The 13,326-nt window shown below is 34.2% G+C and overlaps 1 protein-coding gene across 8 annotated transcripts in view; it reads right to left on the bottom strand.

Annotated features, from left to right (window-relative positions):
• The window catches only part of VTI1A (vesicle transport through interaction with t-SNAREs 1A), a 443,239-nt gene that overhangs the window by 427,795 nt on the left and 2,118 nt on the right, over positions 1-13,326 (bottom strand). For all 8 annotated transcript variants that reach the window (XM_081268185.1, XM_081268187.1, XM_081268182.1 and 5 more), the window contains exons 2-3: positions 5,755-5,813; positions 1,785-1,895 (exon numbers count right to left, since the gene is read on the bottom strand). In XM_081268185.1, the coding sequence (XP_081124311.1) occupies positions 1,785-1,895; positions 5,755-5,813 (170 nt within the window). The remainder of the gene's footprint in view (positions 1-1,784; positions 1,896-5,754; positions 5,814-13,326) is intronic.

Raw genomic sequence — 13,326 nt, 5'->3', positions numbered from 1 at the left:
CACATATTTCTTGCCGTGATGCTCTGCTTTGCCACAGGCCCCCCAAAAATCAAGCCAATCAATTGTGGACTGAAACCTCTGAAATTATAAGCCAAAATAATTTTTTCTGGTAAGTTGATTATCTCAGATATTTCATTATAGCCACAGAAAGCTGACTAACACAGGGACTAAGGCAGTCCATTGAAACTTCTCAGGAAATATTCATTAAATATCCATGAAATAAACATACAAAAAAGTACAAATCACCCTATTTCCAGACTCATAGAGAAATTCCATTAGAACAAGTACTTAATCTTGCCATTGGCACTGTAGTGGAAAGATTTATTGCACTTTAGAGGGAAAGATCCTTATAAATTCTTGACTTTCCTTATGAATTTGTACCCCAGATCAAATCAGATTCACTAATTTATGTATCAACACATAACTTTTGTCACTCACTGGTGAGGCTCAGATATTTTCTCACCTGCATTTTTTTTAACATGACTGATATGAAATTTGTTAACTGAAATTCTAATTTCCTTTGTCAGCCTATAAAAGAACATTTAGTTATCATTCACAGTGTTTTACAAATATTTTTATGTGTGTCTTTAAAAATTATTTTTAATTGTGGTAAAATATGTAATATAAAATTTACCATCTTCTCCATTTTCAAGGGTACAGTTCAAGAGTGTTGAACACATCCAACTGTTGTAGTTGCTCAACTGAACATTTCATCTTGCAAAACTGAAACTCTATACCATAAAACAACTTGTGTCCCTAGTGACCACCATTCTACTTTCTCTTTCTATGAACTTGGCTACTTTAGATACCTCAACAAATGGATGTTTGCAGTATTTGTCTTTTTTGTGACTGGCTTACTTCACTTAGCATAATGTCCTAAGATTCATCCACATTGTAGCATGTATCAGAATTTCCCTCTTTTGGAAGACTGAATAATATTCCATTGTCTGAAGAAACATGTTTATCCATTCATCAATCAGCAGACACACAGCTTGCTTCCACCTTTTTGCTGTTGTGAAAATGCTGCTATGACATGAGTGTGCAAATTTCTCTTTGAGATTCTGCTTTCCATTCTTTTGGAAACATAACCAGAAGTGGGATTTGCTTATCTGTGTCTTTTCTACTCTATTTATTCACAACTCCAACACTGTCTTTAAATTTATATTCTTAAATTTGCTATAATCTGGGTAGAGTTCAAAGCCAGAAATAGAGGAAGAGAAAGACAGATGTTCTCATGGGGCAACCAATATAAAGGATCACTTATTTAAATTATTAATTTAAAGTAATTCACTTTACCTTTTGCAGGGAGGGACATAATATAATCTTTTAAGTCTCTAATGAATCTACGGAGATTATGTCAGGAAAAAAACACATAAAGGAACATGCATTCAAAAATAGGGGTAACTCTCAGGAGACTTGGTGCTCTGAAGTCCATCCCTGGCACTGCATCTAAAAGGCTACATACTTTGTAAGGCCAGAGACTGGGTTTTGAGTTCTAATAAATACTAAATACCAATAAATACTATCCAAACTCAAAGAACCACATGATTAGGATTTATTTGTGAGTCATGAATCCAGCACACCTGGAGTCCCATCATTAGCTATCTCCACTGCCACTTTAGCTCTCTAATTCATACACATGAAAGCTGCTCCTTGCCTTTTGCACAAGTCCCTGGAGATGATGACTTAACATTGATTAAGGCAGAGGGAGGAAAAAATAAAAAAATAAGTGAAAATTCAGTTTAAAAACCAGTAAGCATGACAAAAGATGGGATTTAACTCACAAAATCTGTTTCGAGTTTTCCCATTTCTTGCTTGTAGCTTCTCATTCTGTTGCTGTACATTCCTCGACTTTGTGGTGGTATCTCTCGGACTTCCAAATCCATCTGTTCAAGCTAGAATGGAGAGAGAAAAGCCTGATTTAAACCATATACTTATTCTTTATTTGACCAAACACTTGGAGCTGAAAGGATTTCATTCCAAATCCTCATTTTAAAGTTGAGGAACTCAGCCCACGGGTGCTGACTGCCTATGATCAAATAACACTGGAACTATTTTTGTGCTTAATTTTCATTTAGTTCAACAAGCAGTTACTCAGTACTTGCCAAATAACAGAGTGCCAAGCTGCTTGCTTTGTCAAGAATTTCCTTTAAAACATGTGCATTAATCCAAACATTCTCAATAATTTGATTTTAATATCCTTGGGGTAGCCTCATCATTCAGTCCAACCTGGTCTGGTCTTCAGACTATAAATCTCCAGAAGGATGGAAAGATAAACCAAATCATTATTTCCTGAAACATCAGTCCAGCCTTAGTCACTGGGTATCATTTCCTCTGGAAAGTCTTTTCTGATTAGGAAAATCACACACCAGCCTCATGCCTCATACTTTACAGCCACATGGACAAGAGGTTAAATGGATATAGTGATATACTAGATTACACAGCACTCGCTGAAATCACAGCAGGGCACTTTATAACATCATATAACACTTTGAATATAACACATAAAAGTTTAATGGGTGGCAATAAAGACATACCATGATGGTTTAGAACATGGGCTCTGTAGTGAAATTCTTGTGTTCACATTGTAGGCCTCACTACTTACTAGTCTTAGAAACATTAAAAAAAAAAGGATTTTTAACATCTTTCTGCTTATTTTTCAATTTCTTAAAACAACCTCTCTTTCCTAGGGGTCTGTGAAGATTAAATGAAGTAATTCCTATAATAGTTTAAGAACAGAGTCTCTTACTTTATAACTAGATTAATGTTAACTATAGTAATGATGATTACTGACGATGAAGAAATAGAGCAGAGGTAGCTTACTTGTACTTGGCATTAAAAAATAAAAATCAACAATAACAAATTGGCCCAAGCCATTCCTGGTAAATTTACATGCAAAAATGCTGCAACGTATTTTGCTTTTAAAATCATTCTAATGTTATTTCCACAAATAATATAAGTTTGTCACTGAGCTACAAAAACTCTAATTGTCCAGAGTTAAAGATGGAATAACTATACTAGAATATAGATAAGCCCACAAATCATATTTCCATTAGTAAACTTCAATTTTTATTAGAGAAAATATTAATTAATCTTGATTTAAACAGTAATCATTTAAATTATTGACATGTTCCAACTTAATTGTGAAGTATCAACAAATTAAATCATACTTGGCAAGGCAATTATTTAAAGCACTTCTCTGAAGTCATCCTTAAGTGCTTAGTTCTGAAAAGGTGAATAAGATCATAGAAACAATTGCAAAAGTACACATACATCAAATATCTGAGAATTAGGCACATTTTCCTTTAAGACATTTTACAAGGACATTTAAGATGAAGTTCAAAGTAGGTAAGGGGAAAAAAAAAAGGAACTACACAACAAACACTTAAAATGAAACCAGGAATAAGTGTAATGTGCATTTTCCCCATGTTGTCACAACATTTCATGTGGCCAATGCACAGTGTTCAACATGAGAGTTAAAAGATATGCAGTGTCTAAGATACTAACACAAAGCAATTGTTCAGCAGAAACAATTCTAACAGTCAGATAGAAAACAAGTGTTCTTTTTTTTTTAATCACTGTCCTCATCTTCAGGACAGTATATAATATAACCAACAATGTCTTTAACAATGATGTCATCAGAACTAAATTAACAGTTTTCTGATTATTTTAAACAAATAGAAATACATATCTTAGACAAAAGCCTCTATTATTATTATAATAATAATAACTAAATAATTAACTATTATTTAGTTAGTGATAACTAAAGCCAGCTTATGCTTTCTATACGTCTGTGGTAAAACCTTGGTCATCAGAAGATCAGCTTTCCATCATTAGATGAACAGAATGTCTCCAGGGTAAAGGCTATAAACCAAAACACCAATCTTTTTTTTTTAATGCATTTTATGTTTTTAATATCTTTATTTTTATTTATTTATTTTTATGTAGTGTAGAGGATTGAACCCAGGGCCTCATATGTGTGAGGCAAGTGCTCTACCACTGAGCTACAACCCCAGCCCCCAAACACCAATCTTGATGGCAAAAAAACCTGCTACTGAGAACTCAACAACAGTATAAGAAATCAATGCAAGATCCAAAGAATTTATCAGTTGTCAATTCATAATTATCTTACCAATCAGAAAGAAAACATGTCCTGATTCCTTGCTCTGGCATATAAAAAGCTAGTCTTTTTGTATGAAAGCTGTCAATCATGTCAGAAGCAATTGAATATAAAAAGAAACTAAAGTAAGGAGAAAAATATTAAAAGAACACTTTCAAAAGATAGGCAAAAGGTAAAGCTTCCCTTATAGAGGCAGTAACATCAGCCTATGGAGACAGTGAGAGCAGCCAGTAGAGTTTAGAAGTAGACTATGGGACAAGGAAAGCATCCAATATTCTGACAGCTCAAAGAACCACTGACAGAGAAGATGGAGCAGCAACTCTGCAGGTCCATGCCTTAGTACTCAAAGACACAGAAGAAATATCTACTGTGCCACTGGGAACAACTGCTTACTCCTTAGAACCTCCCAAGGCTGCAGCCTCTCATGTATGGTCCTGTTAAAGAATACTTCTATGTCAAATAGCATGGAAGATGCTCCAATCTGTGGCTAACCTTTGAAGTCCCTTCTTAGAAATTCATAATGTCCTTAAGCTTACCTAAAGGTCCAAGAAAGCTCTGTGGAAAAGCAACACCTTTATCTAACACACTCATTTGGAACCACAATGCATAGAAACAAATTGAATCATACTTGCAATACTTGGCATTTAAAGCCCCAAATTGGGAAATAATACTTTTTACCTCTTTTTTTTTTCCTCCCTAACTTATGGGTTTATTTCCATGAAGAAGTAGTCAATGAACCAGACCTTGGGTTTAACATATCTAGATTCAAATCTTTACCATTTAACAAGGTGTTGGGTCTCAAACAAGTTACTTAAGCCTCAGTCCCAATCTACAAAAGATGGTAAGAAAAGTATTGATAATCTCTTATGCTCCAATTTAGCTTGCTGGGTGTGTCAAAAATGGAAGGTTCTGACCTGGGCTATCTTTCAATAGTCTGTTCATAGGAAATAACCTTGAAGGAGGAAATAATGTGTTTTCTCTAGGACAGAAAGCAGGTGTAAGCAGGTATGCTTCCTGGCTGCTATAGAGTGGCTTGTTTCCCAGGCTCTGAGTTCCTGTCCTGTACAGTATTTTATTTTGCTTGTGTAAGAAAATATCTATGCTTACCTGCATCAATCCTGTGGGAACTGGAACTCAGAGAACTGATTGAACCAGGTTGAAACTCTGGCAGCCATTTTCACTATGAGTGATAAAAGTCTTTTGTCTCTGACTTAAAAGTCTCATGTCTTCTATAAGCTGACGAGTTCACTCAGGTTAAAAGTATGGGAACATCTCAGACCCTTCATGGTTTTTGACAAATAGTTCTTGTGTCACATGTTTTTTGAGAAAATTAAATATTATAAAGCAAGACGTACACTTATGCCAGTGTCTGGTACCTAGTATGCCTTGATCAAGGATTAACAATTTATAGCTCTTATGAAAAATATGAAGGAATAAACACTAGAGGTTGACACTTAACAGATCATGTTCATTAAAAAGAATAAAATCTTAAGAAGCTATTAAATTCCCTTAAATTTAAAAACTGACAAATTGTGAATTAAAAACACCGATCAGTAACATTTCATACTTCCACAATGCATAAATGAAGCTAGAGGAAGATCGGTTTCCAGGACTCTGTGTCAGTCTCTACATACCAGTTCTTTGGCCTCTTCAAGCTGTTTTTCCACATTTGCAACCATTTGTTTTTTCTCATCTAAAAAAAAAAAAACAACAACAACAACAAAAAATCAACACATCAACAAGGAATTATTAAGGATCAAATTATTAAGGATCAAATACATTTAATATTTTGGAAACTTCTATTTTTATATATCCTTTTCCTTTCTGATCAAATTAGAGAGTATAGGCAAATGAGCATAGCATTCTTCAATAGGTTAGAAACTACATTAAGCCATTGACTCTGGGTTTTCTGAAAAAACATAATCTTACGGCTACCTAATTGTCAAAGAGAAGCCATACATTTTTTTTTCCTTTTTTGGTACTGGGGATTGAACCAGGGGAGGGGGGCTTTACTGCTGAGCCACATCCCCAGCCCTTTTTAAATTTTGAGACAGGGTCTTGCTAAATTGCTGAGGCTGGTGTGGAACTTGCAATCCTCTTGCCTCAGCTTCAGAGTGGCAAAGATTACAGACATGTACCACCATACCCAGTGAGATGCCATACATTTTTAAAAAAATATTTTTTAGTTGTAAGTGGACACAATATCTTTTTATTTATTTATTTATTTATTTATTTATTTATTTATTTATTTATTTATTTAATATGGTGCTGAGGATCAAACCCAGGGCCTCACATGTGCGTGGCAAGCACTCTACCACTGAGCTACAACCCCAGCCCAACATGCCATACGTTTTTAAGGAAAACTAAAAATTATTCTGTTCTTTAGAATAGGCTATGTCAACAACAGCAGATTTAGTGGGGGCCTGAGGAATTTACAAAGTTATAAATTTAACACATTGGGAATAACTGATTTATAAATATACTTTAAAAGTCACTTAGCAAAACACTTCCTAAAATGGGCAAGATTTTAGAATCCTTTAAATATTATACTTTCAGTAACATAAGATAGGGCATATTGGTCTGGAGATGTAGCTCAGGGGTAAAGTGTTTGCCTAGCAAGGCCCTGGGTTCAATTTACACACACACACACACACACACACATATACACGCACACACATGCACACACAGTTAAGAACAGGGCATAATAGAAGAAATATTTGAAATCTGGGCTACTGATTCTAAATCCAAAGCTTACTCGATGGTTGTGGGATCCTAGACAGGAGATATATACACACACACACACATACACACACACACACACACACACACACATATATATATATATATATATATACACACATATACATATATATTATTTTTTTAAGACTCAGCCTTGTACTCTCTAAAATGGAGATTTAAAAAAAATCCACTGGATTATTTTTAGTTCCAATAAATTTGATGCAAATGAAATTATTTCTAAATTGTGAAGTGCTAAGTCAGTATGTGGTTTATTTAAATTTGACCACTAATTATAACCTAACCATGACTGCCTTCTCTGAGAGAGATGTGGCCTGGCAGATAATTTCAGAAAACCTTCCCATAACCTATTCTAAAATCAATTAGCCCATATGTTCATAGACTCTGCTAATCAAGCTTATTGAACATTTATGGTTTTCTGCCTAGCACCTTTCTCTTCCCAGGCAACAGCTCCACTCTTCTGAGACCCCCACCTCTACCAAGCAAATGAATGAAAAATACTGTCTCCTTATATAATCCTGTGTTCTGTGGCAAATTAAAGACATCTCATCTTAGCTGGACTAATCTTAGTATCTCAATCCCCTGGTCACACTTGTCTGTTGGGCAGGCATATGATCCCAGGAAACCATCAAGTTTCTAGAGCAAGAGGAAAGTCTTTTCTTCTGTCTTAGCAGTGAGAACATCAACTAGAAGCTGTTGGCATCCATTGGTCTATCTCCAAGAAGAAAGTGAATATGCACTGACTGGGAATAAAGGCAGCATTTAGAAAGAAACAAAGCTAACAGATAGAGATAGGTATAGTTAGTTCCTGGTGCTGAATACTTGACTTAACCAAAATTTGTTTTCCTGTGCCAACAAATTTCTATTTAAAATTGTGTTCATGTCACTGGGAGTGGTGGCACATGCCTATAATCTCCAGGGGCTCAGGAGACTGGCAGGAGGATTGCGAGTTCAAAGCCAGACTCAGCAACCAAGCAAGACCCTAAGCAACTTAGTGAGATCCTGTCTCTTAAAATAAAAAGAAGGTGGGATCTGGGGATGTGGCTGAGTGATTAAGTGCCCTTGGGTTCAATCTCTGGTACCAAATAAATAAATAAATAAATTTGTCTATTTCACATAGAATTTAATGAGACTAATTCAACTAACTCGAAAAGTCATGAGGCCTGAAAAAGGTACAATGCCTACTAGTTGACTAGTCCTTTCAGAAAAGTCAACCCTACATGGGAGAGCTTTAGTAGAAATTATCATTTTACTAAAATCATACTGAAGAAGGAATCAGTCTTTGCAGTTAGCAACATAATTATTGCTCACAGAGAATTTAAGCAAAAGAAAAACTGTATCAGTGAGGATTGGAAAATCTTCCCAATTAAAATAGCAAGTTTTCCTTTCTGAAAGAAATAGTTAAATTGGGATGGGGCCAGAGTAACTCAATTAGATCATTTTTTTTTAATATAACCACTTCATCATGGTACTGTCAGAACTAATGATGGAACTGAGATCATCTTTGATTGCTCTCTGTAGTGCTCACCATATTTTTTTACAAAGAGGAGAATTTAAAGGGTGAATATTTGGAGGGAAAGCATGTGGAAGAGAGGAAATGAGAGATGGGCTGAATTAGATGACTGTGGAAACATGTAGCAATACTTAGCATCTATAACTTCCTAGCAGTATTCACATGGAACTCCCAAGACAGTTTCATTCTGCCTACCCCAGGCTATATCCCCTTTACAAATGGTACGTTCCTAGAAGTTAGACTTTTTTTTTTTTTGGTAAGTAACAGTTACTGTTAAGGTGCATGTTCAACATTATCACAGTCATTCTCATGCATTAAGCAAATTCAGAGAGATTAAATAATTTCTCCAAAGTCAAACAGTTAATAAATGGAAGAGTTGGAATTCCAACAGGGTCTGTTTTTCTAAATCAAACTTTTAACCTCTATATGTATTATATAAACTATACTAAATAAACAAACTCCCTCTCCTTTTCATTTTCTTTCTTTCATTTATTTATTTATTTAGCATATAGGCTTGACGAGTTCTGAAGTACACTCAAGTTTTAGCATAGTATGATCTTTTCTAACGCACTCAATATTTATTAACAAAGTCCTTAGTGATGAGAAAAAACACACAAATCTTGGCATAGTATATGACTCTCATTGTTTACAGGAGTGCTTACTCAGTATTGAATTTTCCCAATGAAGCACAATGAAAGTGTCAGGGCTTATTTGAATTCAGTTACTGGTACCTGTCTTTGTGCAAAGTGGTTATTTTAAAATAACACTGGCAGCAGATATTATGTACTGAGAAATGTGGAGTGAGTCTATTATGAGAGAGACTTTCATATTAGGGAATGTAAAAATGTATATATTACTAATGCTACACCATGTAACATGGCACATAGTGGTTCACATTAAAACAAAGCCATTCAGAAGCCATTCTAGAATGATCCATTTGGTACTGGCTTTGAGTGTAAGACACTAGTATTAACTCATGTTTAACTCACTATCTATACACACATATACAAATATTTACAGGCAGATTTATATATATGGGTTAGTATATACATATGAATTTCTTTGCTCTCTCAGCTGAGAATCCCTAAAAGCAATGAACACACCGGGTAGCAACAAACACACCTAGTGTCCAGATCTTGGTTTCTCATTCTATTCTTAATAAAAGAAAACAGGCCTCCTTGGAGAGAATCTGAATCTAGGACTGAGAAAGGCCATCTACTGGAGTACTTCACCACCTCAGAATAAGAAGGTGCTAAAAACGAACTCCAAATGGCAAGGGTATGTCAAAAGAATACAAGCCAACTAAAAAGTTCCAGTGATCAAAGATGGAAGAATTTGGGAAATCCAGTAAATAAATTAAAACTGAAAAAAAAAAAAAAATATATATATATATATATATATATATATATATATATATATCCTTGAAGTATAACACAACCTATAAAATAAATATCTATGATTCTATAGTGACATAAATGACTGAATAAGGAAATTAATGGAGATGAGAAAACCTCTTTCATATAGAACTCCAAATAATTGAAGTATATACTCAGTATTCAAGGGTATAGGACATATAACTCTACTTCCTAGGTATAAGCTTTGAATGTAATTTCCTTCCACACAGTATGAAAACTAGGGTAGGAGAAACCTGAAAAACACTCTCTTGGGCAGGTGATCAAAGTTAACATGAGTAGTGATAAGTCATGTTGAGAACACACTATTAAAACAGTGGGATGAAAATGATGCTTTACCTCTATGGTCTTCCTCTTCCAAACCCCAAACCCTAGTCTAAGAATGAGGGGGAAAATGGGCAAACCCCATTTGGGGAACATTCTACAAAATGTCTTACTAGTACTCCTCTATACTGTAAAGTTATTAAAAACAAGGACAGTTTGAGAAACTGTCACAGCCAAAAAAAAAAAAAAAAAAAAGAGCCTAAGAAACTATGGCTACTAAATGTTTTATGGTATCGTGGATTGGCTTTTGGAATGATAAAAAAAAAAAAAAACCTAACAAGATCTGAATAAAGTATAGACTTTTATTAATAACAAATCGATATGGGGTTATTAGTGGTAACAAATTTGTATCAAATTAAGGTTTTAATAATAGGGGAAACTAATCATGGGGTATATGAGGAGTCTCTGTATTCGTGATTTTTCTGTAACTTTCAAACTGCTCTAAAAACAAAAAGTTTAGGGCTGGGGGCGGTTGTAGCTCAGAGGTAAAGCATGTGTTTAATATGTTCAATCCCCAACTCTGCATATTTAGTTAATTTTTTAAACAATAAAACCATTAGGTGGACTAAATTGTTGAAGGGTGGGTAATTCCCCTGTGATTAGACGGGGTGGAGGGAGAGAGAGAGAGAACGAGAAAACACAAAGAGATACAGAAATACATACACACATATTTATTTATGTGCACAAATACATACACAAATATTTATTTATATATGTGTATATATTATTCTAAAATGAATAAAAACCCATAAATGCTTCACTGTTTAAAAAGTAAGATGTAACCAGGCCATCAGTAACATTCATAGGCTGTTTCCCTGCATACTGAACTGAAAAAGTTGGACTTTGCCCATTAACTCATGAAACTGTGAGGTAGCTAGTTTCCTGACCAGGGGCAAACTATGGTCACAGTGAGTTTCTGAATCAGGACTGGAGCCATCCCTTCAACTAACTCCCTGGAGGAACAAACATGTAATAGAAATCATTATATGCAATTTTAAACTTTCTAGTAGGTACAATTTAAAAAATAAAAATAAATAATTTAAAACTAATAAAATGTTATTAGTTTAATAACATATTTTAGTTATAATAGTATTTAACCCAATATATCCAAATTATTTTCCCCTTTTAAATGTGTTCTAATTAGTTATACATGACTGTAGAATGCATTTCCAAATATTATCATTTTAATTTAGCTACATTTCAAATACTCAATAGCTACATGTAGACACTATAGCTCTAGAGCCACATATATTTTAAGCAAACCACACTATTCATTAACAAAAATATACTCCTCTAAATTCTCTCCCTAGATCCATCTTGCAACAGAGACCAACATGCAACAGGGTTAGAGCTACATTCATACATGGTTATTTAGATGGTCTCCTAAATGTTCCAGAGCTCGAAAAAGCTAACCCATCAGAACTGAGCATTTCCTTCTAGAAGATACGTATCTTTCCCATTACTTTGACTTCTCTCACTTGATTCCCTCCTTGATATTCTGAGTTTGAAATCTAATTTTTCAATTTCATACAAGCCCCTGATCACTCACTTCCCTTCAAATGTATGTCTTCATCAAGAGAAATAAACTTCACTCTAGGTTAGGCACAGAAAGGAAGCGAGAATTGAGGTACAAAATTCCTTTAAGTATACAAAATTAGGGCTAGTGTTGTGGCAGTGTCAGTGGCAGAGTGCTTGCCTTGCATGTGTGAGGCACTGGGTTCAATTCTCAGCACTGCATATAAATAAAAAATAAATAAATAAGATCCTTCAACAACTAAAAAGAATTTTTTAAAAGTACAAAATGACAAATTCTGAAAAGCTGGGTTCTGTCCAATCCTACTTGCTGTTGTTTTTAGCAGAAACAGCAGTAATATCACTTCTCTACAGCGTTAGTTTATCACATACTTTCTCTATGCAAGAATGGTGCTAGTGTGTTACATGCTTTATTATTTAATTTGATTTGTAAAACATTATGTGGTTTAACTATAACCCCTCTCCTCCCATTCTGTAGACAGAACAGGCAGGCATATAGCAGTCAAACAATTTATCCATGATTGCACATCTACTAAGTAGCAGAACTGGAATTCTAAACAGACCTGATATAAGTAGTCAGTCTCAACCACTTTGGCTTAATACTTTCTTGTTACATTTCTGACCACAGCCACAAAGTGATAAAATTTACAGAAGACCAATCGGATGGAGAAGTAAGCAAGTAATTGCAAAATAAAACTTACAAGATCTGTCAAGAAACCTGGTTGATGTAACTGTACCTGGGATAAGTAGTTTCCCCTTAGGAATTTGCTCCCACATCAAAGGAAAAGAACTTCACAATGAACTATTAGTTGTGGTTTCTGCACATCAATCTTCCTGAAATTTCCACTGAACAGTAATGATTAAAAATCAATTTTCAAATACAATGTCTTAAGAATAATAAGGGACTCACCCATATCAACAGTCCAATTACTAAATTAGTTAAGATTCAAACACTTAAGTCTAAGAGCAAAGTTCTTTTATTGTTAAAAAAAATTACAAAGTAATAAAATTTCTTTTAAATTTAAGTTTTTAAATGTTCAGTTTTTTTTCTATTCTCTTTGGAAGTAACACTAATACATTGTACATCCACAGCAGACAATAAACTTCATTTCAATAGATCCTACCCACTCTTCTTCAGTTTAAATAAATTATTATATTGGAGAATGAACTACTTTGGCTTAAATGTCTGATTCAATTTTTAATCTTCTTAACTCAAGTGAATATAGTTTATCTCTTCTGGGTCAATTTTAGCTGAGCACCACAATCATTAATAATGGGGGGGGGTGAATATAATCATTTTTAATCATTTTGGTTTTCCATTGTTATACATATTAATTTCTGTTAGTCCATAAGATGCATCAGAAACTCATAACTACATAGAAATACTTTTAATCTTTTTATATTTATCAATTAGTTTATAAAAAGAGCAAACATAAATCATTATTAAGAGAGACACTACTGCATCCTAAACTTATTTAGTTATTCAAATAAATAAGCATTTTTCCAGTGCCTGCTATATAATCTCCTTTCAATTGAAATGTAGCTGCTGTATTTGGGCCTTACATTATACTACAGTTAAGGAGTAGTGTGGCTTTAAGAACTTAATTCATATGTTTCCTTCTATGTAGTAAGATTGTTACATTAGAATAAAATGGACAAGGAAAACT

Source organism: Spermophilus citellus (assembly GCF_964194105.1).
Source record: "Spermophilus citellus genome assembly, chromosome: 15".
Classification (NCBI taxonomy): Eukaryota; Metazoa; Chordata; class Mammalia; order Rodentia; family Sciuridae; genus Spermophilus; species Spermophilus citellus.
The sequence above is the reverse complement of the archived record's forward strand: the minus strand, read 5'-3'. Positions and strand labels throughout refer to the sequence as shown.